The sequence below is a fragment of the Pistacia vera genome, unplaced genomic scaffold, assembly GCF_008641045.1.
Source record: "Pistacia vera cultivar Batoury unplaced genomic scaffold, PisVer_v2 Contig46, whole genome shotgun sequence".
NCBI classification, from domain to species: domain Eukaryota; kingdom Viridiplantae; phylum Streptophyta; class Magnoliopsida; order Sapindales; family Anacardiaceae; genus Pistacia; species Pistacia vera.
Genome location: NW_022196290.1, coordinates 1,375,768 through 1,398,225, shown reverse-complemented (window position 1 = coordinate 1,398,225; position 22,458 = coordinate 1,375,768). Strand labels below are relative to the sequence as shown.

The 22,458-nt window shown below is 36.8% G+C and overlaps 4 protein-coding genes across 5 annotated transcripts; 3 read left to right on the top strand and 1 right to left on the bottom strand.

Moving 5' to 3' along the window:
• The first annotated feature begins 690 nt into the window (after positions 1-690).
• LOC116145009 (probable ribosomal RNA small subunit methyltransferase B) lies at positions 691-6,171 on the top strand. The gene is made up of 18 exons (XM_031430463.1): positions 691-861; positions 1,181-1,240; positions 1,483-1,637; positions 1,869-1,982; positions 2,093-2,158; positions 2,644-2,727; positions 2,811-2,897; positions 3,111-3,202; positions 3,282-3,342; positions 3,640-3,699; positions 3,930-3,990; positions 4,303-4,410; positions 4,710-4,828; positions 4,916-4,987; positions 5,113-5,198; positions 5,292-5,388; positions 5,488-5,625; positions 5,709-6,171. Exons 1-17 carry the CDS (start codon positions 744-746, stop codon positions 5,617-5,619), a joined length of 1,572 nt encoding a protein of 523 aa, XP_031286323.1. The 5' UTR covers positions 691-743; the 3' UTR covers positions 5,620-5,625; positions 5,709-6,171.
• Positions 6,172-6,641: 470 nt separating this feature from the next.
• On the top strand, positions 6,642-10,930 carry LOC116144923 (poly(A)-specific ribonuclease PARN). 2 transcript variants are annotated; one of them, XM_031430352.1, is made up of 7 exons: positions 6,642-6,996; positions 7,118-7,248; positions 7,703-8,031; positions 8,512-8,625; positions 8,977-9,103; positions 9,179-9,449; positions 9,886-10,930. In XM_031430352.1, the coding sequence occupies exons 1-7, from the start codon at positions 6,653-6,655 to the stop codon at positions 10,718-10,720; spliced, it is 2,151 nt and encodes a 716-aa protein (XP_031286212.1). In that variant the 5' UTR covers positions 6,642-6,652; the 3' UTR covers positions 10,721-10,930. The 2 variants fall into 2 exon arrangements, with proteins under 2 accessions (XP_031286212.1, XP_031286213.1); XM_031430353.1 differs by lacking the exon at positions 6,642-6,996 and having other exon boundaries at positions 7,722-8,031.
• Positions 10,931-12,853: 1,923 nt separating this feature from the next.
• On the top strand, positions 12,854-15,256 carry LOC116145007 (nuclear transcription factor Y subunit B-9-like). Its single transcript, XM_031430461.1, has 3 exons — positions 12,854-12,914; positions 14,198-14,379; positions 14,750-15,256. Exons 1-3 carry the CDS (start codon positions 12,854-12,856, stop codon positions 15,254-15,256), a joined length of 750 nt encoding a protein of 249 aa, XP_031286321.1.
• Positions 15,257-15,559: 303 nt separating this feature from the next.
• LOC116145082 (nicotinamide/nicotinic acid mononucleotide adenylyltransferase) lies at positions 15,560-18,520 on the bottom strand. The gene is made up of 9 exons (XM_031430524.1): positions 17,973-18,520; positions 17,810-17,883; positions 17,596-17,681; positions 17,108-17,191; positions 16,894-16,978; positions 16,674-16,753; positions 16,289-16,390; positions 15,824-15,882; positions 15,560-15,719 (listed from the first exon to the last, which is right to left on the bottom strand). The coding sequence occupies exons 1-9, from the start codon at positions 18,020-18,022 to the stop codon at positions 15,617-15,619; spliced, it is 723 nt and encodes a 240-aa protein (XP_031286384.1). The 5' UTR covers positions 18,023-18,520; the 3' UTR covers positions 15,560-15,616.
• Positions 18,521-22,458: the final 3,938 nt, after the last annotated feature.

Genomic DNA, 22,458 nt, shown 5'->3' with positions numbered 1-22,458 from the left:
TTTATTCTCTCAAAGTTCAGATATTTTCATGCACATTTATCCACATTAAGTTCCACTACGACAAAATTCTAAAGGAATTGAACACTTAAGCTGATTTGACCTATATCCTCCCAATTTTTATTCTCATTGGGTGAATATTCTTAGCCCATAACCAATATTCATATAAAAATAGCAATGATCAAAACAAAACCAAACAAAACTGGCTCCTAGTGAAGAATCAAATACAGAAAACACTCAAAAACAAGCAATACCCAGATAACAAAATGTCGAAAGAACTGATTTTTTGAACTAACCAGAAGCAAGAGAAGTAGAAACAATGAAACCGAAAGTAAATCAATAGATAATGGAAGAGAAAGTTCAAAAAGAAGAAACAGAAATAAAAGGTTGCTGTTGGCTTACTTTTGAAATCTCCAGTTGTGATATCTGGAGAGACAGCCATAGCAATGTGAGTTCCCAAGTTTGTGTCTGTAAAAACTGGAACCTCTCCGGTTGAAGAAGCCATCGTTCACTCGGTTACCGTGGCCGCACTGGCAAGTGAAAACTAATAAAGTAATTATCGGGGGTGCTTTGTTTATGCTTGTTTTGGGGTGTCATTATTAGTTTATAAAACTCATGGGGGTTTAAATAATTTTTTAGATACTTATATAATCACAGAAACCCCCACGTTTGCATTTAAGAGTGAGAGAGAAAAAAAATCAACCTTCAGCACTTCAGTTTATTGGGTCTGACAGCTCAGCTTGTCAATGGCACAAGTTGCCTTTCTTCCTCGGATAATTGTCTCTGCAGACACAAGCAAAGCTCCATTGAAGCCACTGAGAAGAACCCAGAGGTCTAGAACTTCCATTTCTACTAATAAAAGAGGTAACTAAAACTCCTTGTGTGATTCCTGAGAAAAATGCAACGTAACTTTTTAATTAAGAGCTAATAAAGTTTGAAACTTGGCTGAAACAAAGTATTATATCCATCTGGGGTTCTTAAATATTCATGCTTTGTTTTATTGGTTGCGTTTGTAGTGCTAAAACAGAGAACTTTTAAGACCCCATCAAAAGCTTTGATGAATGAGGTTAATAAGACTATAGATAGCTCAGTTGGGGTTCAGAAGTTTGTTTTGTTTGCTTTTTGGTGGAATTTAATGGTGTGCTTTAGCACTTTACGATTATAATATAAATTTTATGTTCAGTTCCTCGCAGTCCTTTACAAAGAACCAAGTTGAATGTGGAGGTTTCTCCTCACAGAGCTGGTATTACTCTCCTCTCTCATCTGTTATATGAGAACTCGATTTTGATTGTGTTGCTTGTGTTCCATTTTCAGCTGACTTCAACAATGATTATTTAAATTTTCTTATAACTGGACATAAAACTCAAGTCGTTGAATTTTGAAGCTAATGATTAATCAGTTTGAAAATTTGACATGAAGGTGTGGCAGTCTTTATATTTATTTTTGGTTTCATTTCTTATGCCGGTTTCTTTATGACTTGTATAGTGTCAGCTGTGAGGTTGATGAGAATAGAGCTAGGTGGTGCATTTGCTGACCTCTTGAATGAGAAAGGGAAAGGCTCTGGTGATAATGAGATGGGATATGTTGAGAGAACTCTTGGATTTTGCACTAAAGAATTAGATTATCGAGATCTTAGATTGGTAGTTTCTCATCCTGTTCTCTTCTCATGTACATTTGCCTTATAATTTCCCCATTATTTTGGTTTCAGAGGTGTTCACAGAAATATTTACAACCTGTTTAGAGGATTAGACCCGTATTTTGATATCCTTTTAATAGAAGTGCAAAAAATAATTCCTAGTATTAAAAAAAATACAATCTTCCAACGTGGCAGAAAAATGTTTAACCTTCTTCTTTCAAATTTAAATGTATAGGTCACTGATGTTGTTGGGGGTACAATTCGTTGGAGGAGATATCTTGATCATTTGATTTGTTCACTATGCCATGAAGAGAGCACATTTAGACACATGGAACCTCTACTTTTGCAGGTATTTTTTTTTTCTTTTTACGTATTTCGTGTGGGCCTTTTCTGTTTGCAATGTATCATCAAGGCTGGATAGTATATAATATAAAATTTCTTTTGTGCTTACCTTTGCAGATTCTAAGAATTGGTGTCTATGAGATTGTCAAGCTAGATATGCCACCATATGCTGTTGTAGATGAGGTAAACTTCATTCTCTCTCTCACATGAAAAAAAGAAAAAAAGATTCTCCTGATAAATGCTTCATGTTTGAAAGGTAAACTGTAAGAATTTTATGCTTATTTAAAATCATTGTAGAATATAATGAACTCTGAGAGGAATATAAGTAACTCCCCAGTTTTAAGAGACTTTTGGAATGGATGTGGTAGACATGCTCTTCGTTATTAGTGGAAGTGTGAAGTAGTTTTTCTTCATCCACCCTCATGATAGCATGTTCCTCCAATTCACCTTCTAGTCTTAATATGTGGCATCCTTTGTAGTTTGGGTCTAGGAACTCTACATTTATGAGTTTGATGTTAAGTTGGATCTGTCCTGTGGTCAGATTTCGGCCCCAATATTTCTTCTGCCTTCAAATTTTTGGAGATTATATTATTGTAAATTATCTCTTGCAATCATATATCAGACAGTCTTAGTGTTTTGCTCATCACCAGTGCTGTGTTTGACTGCAGAACGTGAGACTTGCGAAGGTTGCTCTAAGACCTGGTGCTGGTAATATGGTCAATGGGATTCTGCGGAAGCTAGTGGTACTTAAGGTTTGTTGCTTTCTCTATCCATTATGGTTAATGGTATGACACGTTCAGGTTTTGATGAACTTGTGACATTTTTGAAATTGCAGGAAAAAAATTCTCTTCCTCTACCAATATTGGAAGGTGATGATCGTGCCCAAGCACGTGCTCTGGCCACACTTCATTCTCATCCTGTTGTGAGTTTATCACTACAACTTCTTCATTCTTCTGTTTTCCATTCTATTATTCTCATCCTTCCCAATGCCTTTATCTATTTTGATGATATCCTTTTTCTTTCTGTTTATATACTGAATCCTGGGCAAACTGTTACAATATTTTTATCATATTGATAGAACTCATGCAATCATGACAACTGATATCATTATTGAAACAAAGATTTACCTTTTTAGTGGATGGTAAGGCGATGGACAAAGTACCGTGGACAAGAGGAAGCAATTAAATTGATGGTGTGGAACAACAGCGATCCCGGTTTTAGCTTGAGGTTTCTGGCTGAATTTTCTTTTCTTTTATGTGTAACATTACATGGATCTCATAGCTACCTCTCCTGATTCTGATATCAGAGCAAACGTTGGAAGAGGTGTTACAAGAGCTGACCTTGTGAAGCAGCTTAATTTGTTGAAGGTGCTTAGAGTTTTTTCCTTTTGTTCCTTTTCTTTTTCCAAATTCATTAAGTTTCCTTTCGATGTTGAAGATTCTTTTGCATGGATGGTGTTAACTTGATATCTGGGTTATGATTGCAGTTGAATTTTTTGTTTTTCATTGACATTCGAATTAGTACAACTTAATCTTCATTGCTAGAGCCCTCTCTCACATTATTACGTGCGCATACTTTGTTTTCTCTTTGATTACTTGTCTTGGCTGTACCATCTGTGGTAGATAGATGTGTCCAACTACTAATTTGTGGCTCTTAAGCTGCAGGTGTCACATGAGCTCTCATTGTATTTGGATGATTTTATCCGCATGAAAACTGGATTGCAGGTATGAGTGCACTATAGAACATCAGGTTTATTCTTGTCTGGTTTGCTAACTTCTGGAAAGAACCAATAGTTTGAATATGTTCTTGGACAGTACATCGATAATAATCTTTCTTTTTCAGGGGGCAAGGTAATGCTTCCTACAGAAAAGATGCATCTACTGCTATCAATTCAACTATTGGTTGCCCATTAAAGTAATATTAGGGTCCTAATTACCTTATTTTCATGTTTTAGACTGTTATACAAGCGGGATTACTGAAACAAGGTTTATGTGCAGTCCAAGATGAGAGTGCAGGTTAATATTTTCATCCTTCTTCCAAGCAGACACCTTCTAAACTAATGCACTTGAATATCGTATGAAGTGATTTGTGTTAGATGTACCATGAATGAAATATTTGTACTTCTTTTGTGGTATGGACATTTTTCATCAATCTCATGATTTTATCAGGAGTATACATGAAAATGCATGCATGGTTTTATATATATGTGCATCATGCGTACTTTAATTCCTATATTCTATATTCTAGGGTAAAACGATTTTCAAAATCTGGTTCTACTTTTTATTCTAATCGCACAACATCCAATTATTCATGTCACATCATTGCAGGTTTGGTAGTTTCTATTGTGGATGCTCAACCGGGTGAGAGCATTGTTGACTGCTGTGCTGCTCCTGGAGGAAAAACAGTTTATATGGCATCCCGTATGAGTGGCCAAGGTAAGCTAATCCATATCTGCCAGTTAAAGTGATATCCACCTTTTTTTTTTTTGGGTAAATGTGAAAACTTCATTGAATGGAGGGCCTTTCCCATGCTAATCCTTGCTCAAACCTACTGAGCTTGGCTGGCTCCATTTTCAGGCTCCAAATTCTTCTCTGTGATACTGCAATACTGACTTCTCTTGTAAATGTTGTATAAACCCTTTTGTTTTATTGAATGAGTCTGAATCAGTGATGGTATTACTTGTTATTGGGAACGATTTCAAATGATATATGGCTGGTGCATTGTTGGGTTACAGGCATGGTATATGCAATTGACATTAACAAAGGACGGTTGAGAATCCTTAGAGAGACAGCCAAGTTGCACCAAGTTAGTAGTGTCATCACAACCATCCACAGTGATTTTCGTATCTTTGCAGTAAGTTATCACTCTGTAGGACGGAAGAATTTTCAGGAAGATTTAACTTCTTACATGTTTTCTACTTTTGTATATCTAATATATTAGGACAGTGAGTTGGCAAAGTATGACAAAGTTCTATTGGATGCTCCGTGTTCTGGACTTGGTGTCCTCTCCAAGGTATGTGAACACTCGTTCCGTAAAATGTTTAATTACGCAAGTTTTCGCGACATTGGGGATGTCTTTCATCTGTAAGTTGAGAGACCTGTTTAATTATTTTGTTCGTCTTTTTTGACTTACTTAAGAGGGCAGACTTGCGTTGGAATAAGAGCTTGGAAGATTTGGAAGAACTTAAAAATTTGCAGGATGAGCTCCTTGATGCAGCTTCCTTGTGAGACTCTCTTACAACGCTCTCTCTGTTTCTCTCTTCTCAGAAATGTATGATTTCAATCGTCTTCTTACAAATGTTTATCTTGCTTTGTAGACTCGTAAAGCCGGGTGGAGTTTTGATTTACAGTACCTGCTCCATAGACCCTGAAGAGAATGAAGAAAGGGTGGACGCATTTCTTCTCAGGCATCCGGTAAGAGCTGCATACGCTACTCAAATCATTTCTCCTTTTCTTTGGTGATTATTTAGCATTAAAATTAAAGGGTAAGTGACATTTTCTATCTTGTGCCAGGAATTCAGTGTTGACCCTGTTGATAGATTTGTTCCACCTGATTTTGTATCAGAACGCAGTTTCTATTATTCCGATCCAGTAAAACATTCACTAGATGGTGCCTTTGCTGCACGTCTAGTTCGAGCCTTGTAAAGAAACGTTAGTAAACCAACTCTAATATTCTCTATGCTTTTCAATGAACCAAAATCCCCATGACCATTAAACCTTCTGCCGAATTTCAGGCCATCAAACCTCATGTTGGGAACCCAAATTTTGTCCGAAGTATACACTGCATGTTTCTGCATACCAGTTCTGGAAACATAACCAAAAGAAGATGGTGGTTCAGCCCCGACTAACTAGCTTCCATTGACACCCGCGTGTCAGCTGATGACATCGGACAACAACAAGACAAGTGACAACTACTTGAGGAGGCTATTAACAATGCATTCTGATTGATTTTGACAGAGAAGAATTACAGGCATTTCCCTCCATTCATGATCTGCAAAATGTTCATTGTTCATATCTGTTAATTACATTTTGCCTTAGTGGTCACTTTGAGGTTTTGGCAGTAGAATGATTAACATTATCTAATCTGGAATGAATCATGGAACAAGATATGTGTACCATCCTGTTAATTTTTAGCGTTATGCACTTATCATAAATAATTATATAATATGCTTAGATTTATTGGATTTGTTGCTCAAATATTGATGCCAAACTCAAAACTCCCGGTGAATGGCCGGTGAATCGAGGAAATAAAACAATTAGAGAACCGATTTCTCAGTTTCAAAAATTTTCAACCGTTAGAGAAGTATTATCCACTCTTTGTTATTGTTTCAAAGTGTGAACGGTAAATTCCAATAAATATATTATGAAAAATAGTTTACAACTTAATCTTATAAATTTTTTTTTTACAATTCTAACGCGACAGCTTATTATTGATCAATTCGTAATTGGATAATTAAAACTTATTTATAAGCTGATCTATTGTAAACTGCACTGCCGAATTAAGGTTGTAAGATTTGAGTTGTAATATATTATCCATAAATATATTATGATATGAGTTTAACAATGAAATATTAAAAATTTTATAAATGAAACTCAAAACGGTGTCGTTCCACAACTACTAAATCATCCCCGTATCCCTCTCTAAAACCCCAAACAGCATTCATTCACATTCATCAGGATGAAGAAACGATGGCCGGTGGCGTCACTCGCTCGCGCCCTAACTCACTCATACTGCTCTTCCACCACGACAACGACGCCGTTCCCCCTAAAACACGTAACGAAATCCAACTTCGACTCCGCGCTCAGCTCGCTCCGCCACCACATCCGCTCCGCCGATTTCGTCGCGGTCGACCTCGAAATGACCGGAGTCACCAGCGCTCCCTGGCGCGACTCGTTCGAGTTCGACCGTTATGATGTCCATTACCTGAAAGTTAAAGACTCTGCTGAGAAGTTCGCCGTCGTTCAGTTCGGCGTTTGCCCCTTCCGTTGGGACCCCCTCAACCGCTCCTTTATCGCGCACCCGTAATTTTAAACTTTCCTTCTCTCAGTATTAATGAATTGGCGCATGCTGGTTTGTGTTCAGAACGTAATTTTAAAAAATATTAAATTCAAATCGATAGTGATACAATGTCATTTTTTGCAGGCACAATTTCTTTATATTTCCTCGTCAAGAGGTTTCGATTGATGGCCCTGCTTACGAGTTCCTTTGTCAGACAGCATCAATGGATTTCTTGGCAAAGTACCAGTTTGATTTTAATGCCTGTTTTCATGAAGGTGGGTTTTTTTTCTTTATAAATTTTAAAGTTCTGATTTTTATTTGGTATTTGATGCATATTCTTGTATAGTTTATGGTTGTTGCTTCAAAGTTTATAAAGCTTGGCTTGTAAGGTTGAGAAAAGGGGATAAAATGCGGAGAAATATCTTGTTTGGGAGTGCTTTTGTAAAGGGCATTTTCCGAGTAAATATGCTTTTTAAGAAAAGCCACTGAAAAGACCTTCTTGCAAGTGCTTTTGCAAAATGATACCTAGACAGTTCTTTCTAGGAGAGAAAATTATGAAGTGCCTCTTTGAAAAGAATTCTAAATGCAGTTTTTATCCAGTGAAGCTCTTTTCTTTTGTCTATTTTGGCTAAACACTAGAAAATAACCTTATAAAGCACCTGCTAATGTGTCATAATTGGTCTTTTAAGATGCTTTCAGTATGAGATTCACAAGCTTAATTAATCTCAGGGGTATCTTATTTATCCAGAGAACAAGAAGAGGAAGCTCTTAGATACATGAATTCACTGTATGAGGATAAGTCGTGGGATTCATGGGGTGACTTGAAAGAAGCTAGAGATATGCCATTGGTCAACATAGCGGACGTTCTGTTTACTGAAAGAATGAAGCATAGATTGAGAGAATGGTATGATTGGTTATTACGTGATAGAAATGGACGGTCTTCATTTCCAGGTAGTTCAAATGACTCAGAGCAACAGTTTCAAACTATTTTCTACAAGATGCGTCCAGCAATTAGTCTGAATGGATTCACTTCTCATCAACTTAAGTTGATCCAATTGGTAATGCACTCTTATTTTTCCTTTACGTCCTATGTAGTTGTGAGTTATTGCTTCAGAAATCTGGTGTTGAACCTCATTGTTAGAGTTAGCTATCCTGATTTGGTTTATTATGTTGGTTGGTTTTATACGATATTTTACGGTTCAACAGGAGGGTCTTGTATATATATCTTTCCCTTCGCTTAGGATATTATGCTTGCACCACATCTTTTTAGCCAACAAGGACAGACTTTTTGCATGACCTGGTCTGCCAATTTAATCATTTACTCTGGACTAATTGACAATTTTTTTGCCATGGGAAGCCGACCTCCTCTTTTTAATGCTTAGTGGCTTTGATCTTATCCAACAAATTTAGGTTATCTTTTTAGTGTTCATTAAGACTTTCTCTTTTTTTAGATATAATATTTCCTTTTTCTTTTCATGAAGGATTTATAGTTGCTGCATATATTACCATTACTAATGAATAAAACTAAAAATATGCAGGTGGTAAACAAGCATTTCAAAGATCTGGTTTATCTTCGTGTCAAAGGGGAAAATTCATGTTCACAGCATCTTGTGGTGTATAATGAGTCAGAAGATGATAAGAAGTTACTTATGGTAAGAATGACTTTTGAAGGAACGAGATGTTTCTATAATACAAACCCTTTTTATAAGGGGGCTTGTTAATAGCTTCCTTTTAGTGGAATTGTAATTGTATTCTGCAATCCTTTCAAAAGGTCATAACATGTTTTCGAAAATAATTAGATGGATTAAGGTGTGGAGAGTCAATATAAAACAAGAATGTGAAGCTTCAGGGATCGAGGCATCTCATTTATGATAATATTAGTGACAATATTTATGGGGAAATCCAGAAATAGAAAATTTGAATATGAAATCTGTGTTTTCCCAATTTGTTTTTGCTTTCATATGCATCTTATTGAAGCTGGTGTTTCCTTAATCTTTCTGCAGAAAGAGGTGAAGGATGAGCAGCTCAGAGAGACAGAGATGAAGATAAAAGCTGCAATTGGGTTTCGCCATGTTATTGACTGCCTTTCCTCTGAAAAGAAGTTGATTGTTGGTCACAATTGCTTCCTAGGTATGACTATCTATCTCGAGATTCATGAAGGGCGTATAAAATATATTATTTAGAAATTTAATCTTTGTGATACAGATGTTGCACATATCTACGGCAAATTCTTAGGTGCTCTTCCTTTGACTGCTGAAGAATTCATTTCCTCTGTTAACAAATACCTTCCTCACATCATTGACACCAAAATATTGTTGAAGTGCAATGATGTACTAGTGCAACGGATGAAGAAATCTGGCACTTCATTATTCTCGGCATTTTCTAGATTGTGTCAACGGATTGCTATTGGTTCTAAAAGCTCTCATCTACTTATTCAGCCAAGTGTGAAAGTGGAGATTGAAGTGGATGATAACAGGTTTGTTTTTCCATTTCCTTTTTCTTCTTCAGTTGACATCTCTTCTAATTAAAATTCTGTACTGCTTGTTTCTATTAAAATTCACCAGCAGGTAACACTGAATTGTACTAGCTGCAATGTAAAACATATTTTGTTTGGTGTATAATATATCTTATCTATTTAAATTAAAAACTGAGGAAGGCTGGAAGTCAATTCTTCGAAATTTAAGTCACATCAAGTTTTTGTAATTTTTCCCAGTTTCATTACTGATGCATGTGCCATATTTCTGGATGTTGTGTCATAATCTCAAGAGTTATCTTCAAGTTATGGCATCTTTGCCAGGCACGTTAACTTGTCTAGTATTTTTTTATAAATGAATTAAATGCTACTTGTCATTTTTCTCCAAGTAGAATGACATCAGAAGTCCTTTCACACTGAGATGAATGTCTATCTGCAGATCCTCCGACTGGAACTCTGGAGTGAGGCATGAAGCTGGATATGATGCTTTTATGACAGGGTGTGTCTTTGCTCAAGCATGCAGTCATCTCGGCATTGATTTTACACTCCATTCATCCTCTGAAAATTTAGCACTCAATGAAAAACTCCAGAAGTACATCAACCTTCTTTATCTCAGTTGGAGCAATGGAGACATTATTAATCTAAGCTCCAGCAATTTGAGTTCTCTGTCCTCGGTTTCTAGTAGCAAATTGTACAGAAACACAAAGATTTTGTTCAGTCACATTGTTCTAGTATGGGGATTCCCATCCAAACTCAAGGCACGGGAGATTAGAGAATGCATCTCTAAAGTCTTTGGTTCAACCTCTGTGACTTCCGTGTATCATGTCGATGAAACTGCAGTGTTCGTTCAGTTCAAAAAGGAAGAAATGGTTCCCCTATTTCTGGAGTTGAAGGAAAGCTTGGAGAGCAGCAATGACGCAGTCTCGGTTTTGCATCCTCTTTCAAAACTGTTGAAAGGCGGAAATACTTGTGCTGCTAGTTACGAAACTTACAAAGAAATCTGCAGTTCACCCATCTCTAAAGTCTTGTTTGCCGATCAAGCAAAAGCAGTTGGTATCAAATGGAAGACCAAGTTGGTAGAATCCAAGGTAGAGGTGGAGACTCAAGAAAACAAAAGTTCCCACGAAGAACATTCACTGAACTCTGGTGAAAATACTACGATCAAGAAGATTGACGTAAGAAACGATCCATCACATAGCCAAGTTTCATCGGATGAAATTGATGATGATTCGTTTTACTCCACACAAATCAAACAGATAAGAACTAGTTTATGATTTAATTCTTTCTTTAAGCTGCTAGAACAATAATTTATAGGTAATCTTTACTCAATTCAGGAATTTTGTATGCAAAATTTTGTGATTGTAACACTAGGGGGAGTGCAGAAGAAATTAGTACTTCAGATGTTGTATTTTTATGGTGGCTTTTTCTGCAGCCAAGTTTCATCTTCGGTAAATGCTTGAAAACTTCTGACTTTATAAATAATATGATTCTTTCTTATTAACAAATTTCCATTTTTGTATTATTCCTAGTGTTCTATTTTATTATACAAACAGCTGCTTTCTTTAAGAAGAAACCTATATTGTTCTGCATTATTTTCTTGAGAGCTTGTTTGTGAGTACTTGCTAGATCAGCTTTATCATCTCTCTAGCTTCAGAGAAAATCTTCAACTTTGATTTTCAAAAATTAATGAACGGATAATATCATACCTGGGTCAAAACTCAAAAGGCCCGGATAGGCGAACCTTGCAGATTAAAAAACCTGGGCTCTTTCTTGGGCTCAAAGTCGGCAAGCCTGACTTGGAATTGGGACACAACACTCCGTTCGGCATATTATTTTTACCCATATTCTCAAAATAGTTGTTTGACATATTATTTAAGAAATATTAGTATATTTTTTTAATTACTTTTAGACCCCTTAAGTTTATTAATTTCATAAATACCCTCAGAAAAAAGTTTAAAAATTAACAAAAACACTCTCACCCACCCATATGTATTAGATTTCGGCAACCACCGTCGATGGTAATCAAAATCTGTCACAACTGCCTACAAACGATAGGAACTGGCCAGTAATTCCCTGATCTGGCCTTTTCCGGTCAGATCCACAGTGGATTTGGCTAGAAAATGCCAGACTATCGTTGACCGATAACGACGATTATATCCTTGACCGTGGCTGACGGCCAGATCTGGACTTTTGCGGCCGTCGACAGCCAGATTTGGTCATAGATCTGGCATTTTCTAGCAAAATTCGTGGTGGATCTGGCCGAAAAAGGCCATATCGACGCCTTACCCGCCAGATCCGACCGGTTTGTGTCGTAACACCATTTTTCGACCAGATTACGGTGGTGGTGGCTGGAATCTGGCACTGCAGGGTGGGTGGGGGTGTTTTTGTCATTTTACAAAATTTTTATATATTGGGGTGTTTAGTTAAATTAACAAACATATGAGGTTTTTTTTTTTTTTTAATTTTTAAATTTTACCTCTTAATACTCTCCTATTCATTACCCAATATTATTCCCAAAATCATATCTAAAATAATAAAACAAACGAACAATGTTTCAACTAGGCCTGCAAACAAGCCGAGTCGCTTGCGTTTCAAGTCGAGCCGAGTAAGTCTAATAACACTCGGACTCTAGCAACTAGTGAGCTTATTTGAGCTCGATTTATTATATAATATTTTACTTTTATATTAATATTACATATAAATTAAAATAATTATTAATTTTTTTTAACTATTTTAGTAATCGAGTCGAGCCGATCACATGTCTATCAAGCTCAAGCTTTGACTATACTAGTCAAGCCAAACTCAAGCTTCTTAATACTCAGTTCAACTCGGCTCGACTCAATTACAACCCTAGTTAATAGTTTCAACACGACTCTACTAAAGATATTCTTTAACCAGATACTTTATCTACCATCTTTAATTAGTAAATAGTTAATTGAAACTTCTTAAAATATGGTAAGTAATCTTCCAACCACAGGTAAATCCTCTCTAATTGTCTCAACTTTCCATACTTGGTAGTTTTAGACGGAAGTCATTACTGCTTTTTGTAAGTATCTGAAATAGAGTAACGTAAAACCTACATACTTTTGTATAGTTTGATGTAATATCATTTCATCACTGTTACATCAGACAAATAATCTCTTGACTTATACTAATTTATATGTTTAAATTTGTAAAAGTTTTAAAGAGTGAGATAAGTTAGCTCCTCGATCAAAACGCCGGTTTGGCAAAGTGTGGTTTACCACTTGATCATCACCCACCTTCCTTCTCTATAAATTGACTCCATTGGTGAGTGTTTACAGTGCCCCCATCAAAAGAGACAAAAAAGCTTCAGAGAGCTAGCCTTTCCTTTCTCCCCCCGCATAATATTTTCGAAGAGCCAAAGAAGTTTTGAAACTCTGAAAGCCATGGAACGTCAAGCCGGATTCAATAACTATCCCAACAAGCTCCCAAGACCATCAAGCTCTGGTAAACTAATCCACTCTCTTTTTGCTTTTTTTGATGATGTGTTTCATTATATTGAGTAATATATCTGTTTTGTTGCATGCATGGTGTGTTCTCTCTTTCGTTTTTGTTCTTGAAATTTTGGCTACATATAATGAACTAATGCATGCAGATTACTACGTTTTCTTATATCTTGATCATATATGTAAAGATTTGAGGGGTTTTAATTATTCATCTTTGAAAGTGATTTCATTTCAACACGATCACCATTTTCAAGTGAGTTCTTGAGGCCAAAAAGTCACATATTTATGGCCACCTTTTTGACCTTATTGCACTCTTCTTCTTTGTTTTACAGTAACGGTTGGTTTCTTTTCTGTCTCTTTGTCAAGTTCTTTTGTTCATAACTCTTTCTTCCATTTATCTTTATCTTTAGTACACGATGTATGAACATATATATCATAACATAATATAATAATATTTATACTCTTATTTAATTCTTCACTGACATGGCTTCCATGCAGTGAGTCTTCAGACTCTGCACCTCCAATCCTTGTATAGATCCTTTTCTTTTCAAAACCAAAAACTGTCATGTCGTTTCATATGTTAATTTTCTCGGGAAACAAACACTGTTTTATTGCGCCTGGTTGTCTGGTTAAGGAGTTAATGAAGATTATATTTAATAAATTCAGAAGACCTAAAAACACGACACTGTTATAGAGAAGAGCAAACGGCTTTTACTTTTTAGTTAATTAAAAACCTTAAGGCAAGAAAACAAAAGAATCTGAACAGTAATAGGTGGTGGGTCCCCTGTTTTCAGGTGAAAAGTGGAACCCATGTGGGATCCACACTTGTGCTTGGCATGGACAGCTATTTGCCATGTAGGCTTTGACGTGGCATTAATTATAGATGGTAATTCTCTACTTATAAACTTTTTATAAAATTAAAATTACGTGCTAAAACGGATAAGGTTACCATATTAGTTTCAAAGAATAATTTGTATATAACATTTGGTCTTACTTATTACCTTGTTAGGTTGGGTGTTAAGACTCATACTTGTTGCCTGGCATGTACAACTTGTTGCCATGTAGGATATGAGTTGGCATTAATGAGTTTTGTTTATATGTTATCTAGGTTCATTGGTCTATACTGGTACCGGGTAGTTCCTCGCCCGGTAACAATATATGGCCAATAACATTAATGATCCATAATTATTTATTTATTATGGTTAATCACGATAAAACTATTTATGTTTATAAGTCTATTAATGTAATTTGCCTTTGTTATCACATCTCTTTCTTTGGTTTCAGACTTGGTCATTCATCCAAGGAATGGATCCAACCCGGTCGCTACCACCCCTGCCACCACATCCTTAAACACCGTCATCAACAATAATAACATCACTAAGAAAAACAATAACAACAATAACTCAATTGGGCAACAACAAGCCCCCCAGCCGCCACCATGTGTAATTCGTGAGCAAGACCAGTACATGCCTATTGCAAATGTGATTCGGATCATGCGTCGGATACTCCCTCCACATGCCAAGATCTCTGATGACGCCAAAGAGACCGTTCAGGAGTGTGTCTCTGAGTACATTAGCTTCATCACTGGGGAAGCTAATGAACGTTGCCACCGTGAGCAACGTAAGACGATCACTGCTGAGGATGTGATTTGGGCCATGGGAAAATTGGGCTTTGATAACTATGTTGAGCCCCTCACTCTCTTCCTGAGCCGTTATCGAGAGAGTGAGACCGACCGTACTTCAACNCACTAAGAAAAACAATAACAACAATAACTCAATTGGGCAACAACAAGCCCCCCAGCCGCCACCATGTGTAATTCGTGAGCAAGACCAGTACATGCCTATTGCAAATGTGATCCGGATCATGCGTCGGATACTCCCTCCACATGCCAAGATCTCTGATGACGCCAAAGAGACCGTTCAGGAGTGTGTCTCTGAGTACATTAGCTTCATCACTGGGGAAGCTAATGAACGTTGCCACCGTGAGCAACGTAAGACGATCACTGCTGAGGATGTGATTTGGGCCATGGGAAAATTGGGCTTCGATAACTATGTTGAGCCCCTCACTCTCTTCCTGAGCCGTTATCGAGAGAGTGAGACCGACCGTACTTCAACGCACAAGGAGCCCATTCTGAGGCATGGCATGATAGACTATGGGCCGATGGGGCTTTCTGGGCCTTATGGGCCAGTTTTTAACATGGGTCCCCAACAAGGATTCTTTGATCCTATGATTGGCGGATACTTTAGAGATGGGTCGGGTTCAGGTTCAGGTTCAGGTTCTACTGGTGGGTCCTCTTCTCAGGCTAATCTGCCTGCCTTCGACCCATTTTCCCAGTTCAAATGATTGTATGAGAAATTGACCAAATTGGGTTCTTAATAAAGAGTTTTAATTGTAACCATTTGATTATTATTGTACCTTGAAATTGTTTATAGAACTATTGAACTTTATTTGTGTTAAGTGTTTTGCAAGTAATAGCATGTCAATTGATCGTTGCCGGTTTTGCATCGGTCATAAATACAACGGACCAATGAAAGGGCACATTTATGCCATGGACACTGTTACGGCATATCCTCATTGACTGGTTGTATAAGCCACAGATAAACACAAGACTCAATTTCTTGAGCAGACTAAAAGAAGGCTTAGACATGGTTAAAATTTTATCCATTATTTGTGTGTACTGTGTACAAAGTTAAAAAATGAAGATCAATTGTCACTTGAGTTCAAATACAAATGCTTTTCTTTAATATAATCAATTACTTCATCCGTGGTAAGATATTTTATTGACAATCCTCTTGAAATGCAATCCCTGAAACACAAGAAGAAAAAAAGTATTAAGTCCCCTTAATCTTAGTTTTGTTAGTTCATAATCAGAGTACTATTTTGATTGTGAAGAATGGAAACTCGACTCACCTTAGTCTCGTTGAACTAATTTGGTTTGGTACAAGTTCATCCACGACCATGATGTTGGCCTATAAGAAAATAGGTCGAAACTCGATTAAACAAATCTTGGACGTGCTAGCATGCGATGAATGGTACGACAATAAAAACTATTATCAATGTATAGCGATTCAGAAGCTCCTGTCAGAACAAGGTTTTGAATTCTGAAAAGTTCATGATGATTGATGAATTGTTCAACATTTGGAATTGTAGACCAATAACACCATGACTTCTTTTCAAAGCTGACTAGGAATGAAGAGTATTAATTCATGACTTATGACCAAAATTAAGATCTTGCTCTAGTCAATTGACTTGAAATTCAGAAAACTTATAACTTGACATCCATGCTACTTCAAACCATCATATAGAAGTTTGACCAATTATTAGAAGGTACATCAATTAACATGGTAGAATATGGAGAAAAAATGTAAAGCAAACCTTGTTTTCATTCAAAATTTCATTGTCAGAGATGATTTTTTCAATGTCTTGTCCTTCTCTGCGTATACATGCCACACCATAATCTCCGCATATCATCCTTACCTGAAAAAACCAGAAATCGTATGGTTGACATTGGGTTGCAAGGATTAATAATAAAGTGAATATCAGCCTTTCTGTGTAAAAATAGGTTCAACTTATCTCTCATCTCAGTTGCCTTGAAGATAAACTATTAAACAATGAGCTTTCCAACTCACACATACATATAATGCAAGACTATTTACAACTTCTGGAAGATGATAGAATTTTCACATCCGTCTGGGTCTATTATCATTACTGGTACATTTATCTTATAGCATTTACAAGAAGACATGGAACAAGTAAATACCTGCTCAGGGATCCAAAATCCAGGAATGCTGAAGGATTGGAATAAATCAGAACCACAGACAAGAATGACCTTAAGGGACCCTACAAGAAGCAAAGAAAGCCATCATTTGGTTGCCTCATATAAACAAATAAAGCTCACACACATAAACAAGCATATAAAGTAGCATCTCATACTTCTTATTTGAGATTATATTACTATGTAGAATTATTCAGCTTCTCACCTCTAGTTATCAGCCCAGCCCCATTCAAACAGTTTTTTACTCTTGACAAAACAGTCAGAGTTCGCTGATAGGAATTCTGATTTGCCTGTGAGACAACTTGAAAAACCATAATATTAAAGGCAAAAACAATACATTAACAAGCATACCATAAATCAAGAAGATTCATCGCTTGAAATGTAACACTTGTGCACAAATGAAATGGGAGAGTAGGTACCTCCCATGGATCAACCATTATGAAGTCAGAAGTTTTGCAAGCCAGGTTACACAACTGTATCCGATGTTCAGCAGATATAAGGCCCTGTATAACATTCATGTCACTGCTTCAGTAAACTATATCCATTTATGGCCATAGAAAACAAGATAATATCTTAACATATCTTAACGCATTCATTCACGCGCAATGATGCTAATTCAAGGAGATAATAACAGAAAAAGTAACATATTTTGCCAAGTGACTTATAAAGAAGCATGAGGCAACAACTACTAAGATTATTGAGTATCAACATTCTGGTAATGTGAAAAACAAATTAACCACAATCTAATACATAGCAATGTTGCTGAACATGTCCCCGTAAACTTGAACTCCTACTGCAGAAGGCACCATATCTAATTCTCTTACAAGGCATGCAATCTTCAGCATAGGACATATGAATAATCACTTTAAATACTTATTTCAGTATGCTGCCAGAAAAGCTCACATACCCTTTTCTTATATGCATCATTAACAGGCGACATATAGCCTCCAATAACACAATAACCCGCTGAGTTCAGTGCATCTCTCGCCAGCTCTATCAATAAAAGTGAAATTGATCAAACTCGTATATACTTAAATACTTTCCAGTGGAGATCTACATACTAATATCCTATAAAATGAAGCAGGTCACCAATGAAATTAAAGCTAAAGTAAAAACCTTACCAAACATACGTAAGTGCATAACAGTTGGAGGATTGAAACTCCCAGTTGCCACTAAAACAACATAAGTTTTGTCCCTGATAATGAATTCTAATTAGCATAATTTCAATTCATCAACACCATTCTATAAAAATTATGAATTAAATAAAAAAAATATGAAACTTACTCGGTTATTAATTCCAAAGATAACTTATCCCGAGGCAGAGGGATGTCCATGGCACCTAAAAGCAACAGCTTTATTTATTTAAATTTACAGAAACAAGAGAACAAGCAAACTATATATGCGTGAAGGTTGGCTCGAGAAGACAAAGAGAACAACCGATAAAAGTCCAAACAATTTTCCAAGAAATACCCAGATGAAAAAAAATCAATGTGAACCCAAATTAGAAAAGTTTTCTTATGAGACTGTTGAATTGGGGAAAGACCGATGGAAAATGAAAAAAATATTGACTTTAGACCGTCAAATTCTTGACCGTGTCTATCAAAATTTAAAGGGATTTAAAAAAACAAATATAAATTTTAAAACTGAGAAGAGTTAAAAGATGAATCAAGATAGCTCCAGTCACTCAAATGAATTCAACATTGAAGCAAATAAGACGTGCTTGAAGATAGTTTTCTGCAAGTGGATGAGTTCGAGAAGATGACTGATGACGCGAAAGCTTGCAGACAGTTTCAGTGGGTTCGATTTTGAGATGATGACTGGAGTGACGCAAACAGAGACTGCTGTTAACGTAAATATCAAATACAGGGCCTAATTTCAGTTAAGGACACAATAAATTTTTACGAATAAAGTAGTCCCTATCAAATTTAAAAGCATCGGCCCATAAATCTAACTCAAACGAAAGTTAAGCCCAGTCCATCTCGTTCTGGCCCGGCCCATTATCAAAATTTCAAAATCTTTAAACGCGCTCAATTAAAATCAATCTCCACCGTGGATCAGAAAACACACGATTTCCCTCTCTCTCTCTGTTTCAAAACTCGGGGACTCGATTTGAACTACCGAATGGAGAAGAAAGCTTGAAGACGAAGAAGAAGAAGAAAAAGAAGAAACCCAAAAATGTCGGAGATGGAGACAATGTTTATGCAGATCTTCGAGAGGAAGAAACGGATCATTGACCAGGTCAAACAACGGACTCTTCTCTTCGATCAACACCTCGCCTCCAAATGTCTCCTTGAAGGAATTGCTCCTCCGCCGTGGCTCTTGTCCTCGTCATCCTCCGACGGTAATCTCAATCTCGCTTTTTTTTTTTTAAATTTCGGTCTCAAATTTCTTCCTTTTTGTTTTTTGTTTTTTTTTTTTAAGTTTTGAAAGATAAATTGAAACGAGATTTTTGCTCAAGGTAAGTTCGAATAGGCGAATTAGGTAATTTTTGTGATTAGATATTGGTGTTTGAGTTTTGATATTGCGAGGAATTTTGAGTTCAATTTTCCTGTTTCTTCGTGTTTTGTTTTTGTTCCTTTTGAATATCTAAAAGCTAAGTTAAAACTACTAGTGACTTTGAATAGCGAATTAGGTCATTTTTATATTAGATTTGTGTGTGAGTTTCGCTATTGAGGGCGAATTTCAATTAATTTTTTTTTTCGTTGTCTTTTATTTTTGTTTGGATATCTGAAAGCTCAATTCAAAGGATTAGTGATTTTGATTGTTACTGAGTTTGATTAGTTTTTTTTAGAAGTTCTCGAAGGTTTTTATTGTTAGTTGAACTTAAGTTGAAAAAACTGGTCATTTTATCTTTCGTCTCGAAGATGTATTGCTGCATTTTTTTGGCAATCAAAATAGAGTAGCCGATGGTTTGCACTGCCATATTGCATTAGTTTATTTGCATGATGAGAAGAAACTCACTTTGCTTTATTCATGTACAATCATTACTTTTATGCCATGGCAGAGTTGAATAAGGAGGAACTTATTTCAGGACTCTTAGTTCCACGCGTACCACAGCGAATTCCTTATTTGAGCAGTTACAACAAGCCAATTGTTACAGCTAGTAAGGGAGCTTTACCTGCTGGTTTGCACCCTTCAAACAAGGGCATTGATACAGCAGGAGATCGATTGTCTGTTTCCCTACAGTTTCCTGTAAATGATGCTGGAGGTGTTTCAAGTTGTGCTCAGAAGCAGGATTCTAGTGCTCCTGCCGCATCTCCACAGGATCAGAGAGATGCAAGAATCTCAAATGTTTATCCCAAGCCAGCTCAGTCATTTGAAAAGATTCAAAGATCTAAATTAGATTTACCTGGTAGTGTCTATGCAGAAGTTCGCTCCTCAAACAAAGCTGTTGATGCAGCACGAGATCGGCTGTCTGTTTCGCCACAGTTTCCTGTTATTGATGCTGGAGGAGCATCAAGTTGTGTACAGAAACGGGATTCTAGTATTCCTGCCTCATCTTCACAGGATCAGAGAGATGCAAGAATCTCTAATGTTTATCCTGAGCCAGCTCAGTCGTTAGAAAAGATTCAAAGACCTAAATCAGATTTACCTAGTAGTTTCTCTGCAGGAGTTCACCCTCCAAACAAAGCTGTTGATGCAGCACGAGATCGGTTGTCTGTTTCGCCGCAGTTTCCTGTTATTGATGCTCCTCCAACATCAAGTTGTGTACAGAAACGGGATTCTAGTATTCCTGCCTCTTCTCCACGGGCTCAGAGAGATGCAAGAATCTCTGATGTTTATCCTGAGCCAGCTCAGTCATTAGAAAAGATTCAAAGATTTAAATCAGATTTACCTAGTAGTTTCTCTGCAGGAGTTTACCCTTCAAACAAAGCTGTTGGTGAAGTACGAGATCGATTGTCTGTTTCGCCACAATTTCCTGTTATTGATACGAGGGGTGCCTCAAGTTGTGTTCAGAAGCCGGATTTGAGTTCTGTTGCTGCATCTCCACAGGATCAGAGAGATGCAAGAATCTCAAATGTTTCTCCCAAGCCAGTTCAGTCATTAGATAATTTTCAAAGATCTACATCAGAATTACCTGGTAGTTTCTGTGCAGAAGTTCAAACTTCAAACAAAGCTGTTGATGCAGCGCAAGATCAATTGTCTGTTTCGCCGCAGTTTCTTGTTATCGATGCCGGGGGTGCCTCGAGTTGTGTTCAGAAGCCGGATTCTAGCTCTGCTGCATCTCCGCAGGGTCAGAGAAATGGTAGAATGTCAGAGGTTTCTCCTGAGCCAGCTAAGTCGTTGGCCAAGATTCAAAGATCTAGGTCAAGGCAAAGGGCTCTAGAGCTTCGTCATAGTGCAAAATCAGTTAAAAGTCATTCACATGATGAGAATAAGACTAAAAATAATACATGTGACAGGAATAAGACTGAAAATGAGACTGTTGTTTTTGCTAGTGGAATTACAGGTTTTGAGATTGCTCCTGTACAGAATGACAATGTTCGTGAGTTGGAGCTGATTGAATCTGTTGGTATTAATAATGAAAACTGTGAGGTGGAAGAAGCAAAAGTTGGCGATTACCGCAGCAAGGAAAAAGGTATGGAGCTTTCATTAGTGTTTTATGTTGCCAGTTTTATTGCCTCCGTTTTTTTAATGGTCCAGTCTTTCTATTTTTCTTTGAAAACACTATTTCAATTTTATTTTTTTCCCTGGAAAGAAAGAAATTTTACTTTTTAATATGTCTAAGAAGCTTTTGGCATGTTTGATTATTACAAAAAGAGAAGTTCAAATTTTGTTGCTTTACTTTTTAGCATGTTGTGACATTGTCAATTTTTTTGCTTTGCTCTGACAACTAGTGATGGTGAGGGAGAAGAAGGGGCAGAAGAATAACACAGATAGATAATAGTGAATCAAGTCAATATCGGGAGATGGAGAGAATTTAGATAGTTAGAGAAAGAAATCAAGAACGGATAGCAAGAAACTCAAAAAACAAAAAAGAGAAAGACAAATGAATTCTTGATCCTAATTGAAGAATGAAACAATTAAATAAGGTTCAATTAAATAAGATTTAAATGAACTAAAACACTCAATCAAAGGGCAAAAAAATTCAAGAACTGGGCGTGCATGTCTCTTCACTTTTATATAATCGGTAGCAATTATATTTCCGTTGGATTTCTTTGACAATTTTAAGTTTTATTGCAGAGTTAAGTAAGGAGAAGCTTATCTCGGGACTCCTATTCCCAAGTCCACAACCTGCAAATTCCTATTCCAGTGATGACAATGTTCCCAAATATAAACCAGCTATTTTATATGAAAATGAGGAGTTACCTGATGGTTTATTCACTGAAGTTCATGCTTCAAGCAACAAAGGTCTTTTAGTAGCTGGACAGTCTGATTTGCATCAATTTCCTGTCAGTGATGCTGGATGTGCATCAAATGTCGTTCTCGAGCTAGATTCTAGTGTTATATCTCCTCAATCTCAGAGAAAGACAAGAGAATCAGACATTGACCTCGGACCATTGCAATCACTGGCAAGGGTTCAAAGATCAAAGTCAAGGCAACGGGCTTTAGAGCTTCGTGATAGTGCAAAAGCAGCTAAAAATTTCTGCGCTGAGAAGAATGTTAGCGTATATTCTAGTGTAGTTACTGGCTCTCAGATGGCTACGGTACAGGCTTACCAGGTTCACGAGTTAGAAATGGTAAAAACTGTTGATTTTGAAAAAGAAAGTTCTAAAGTTGAAGAAGCTCAAGTATCTTGTTTCCAGAGCAAGGAAAAGAGTAGCAATAT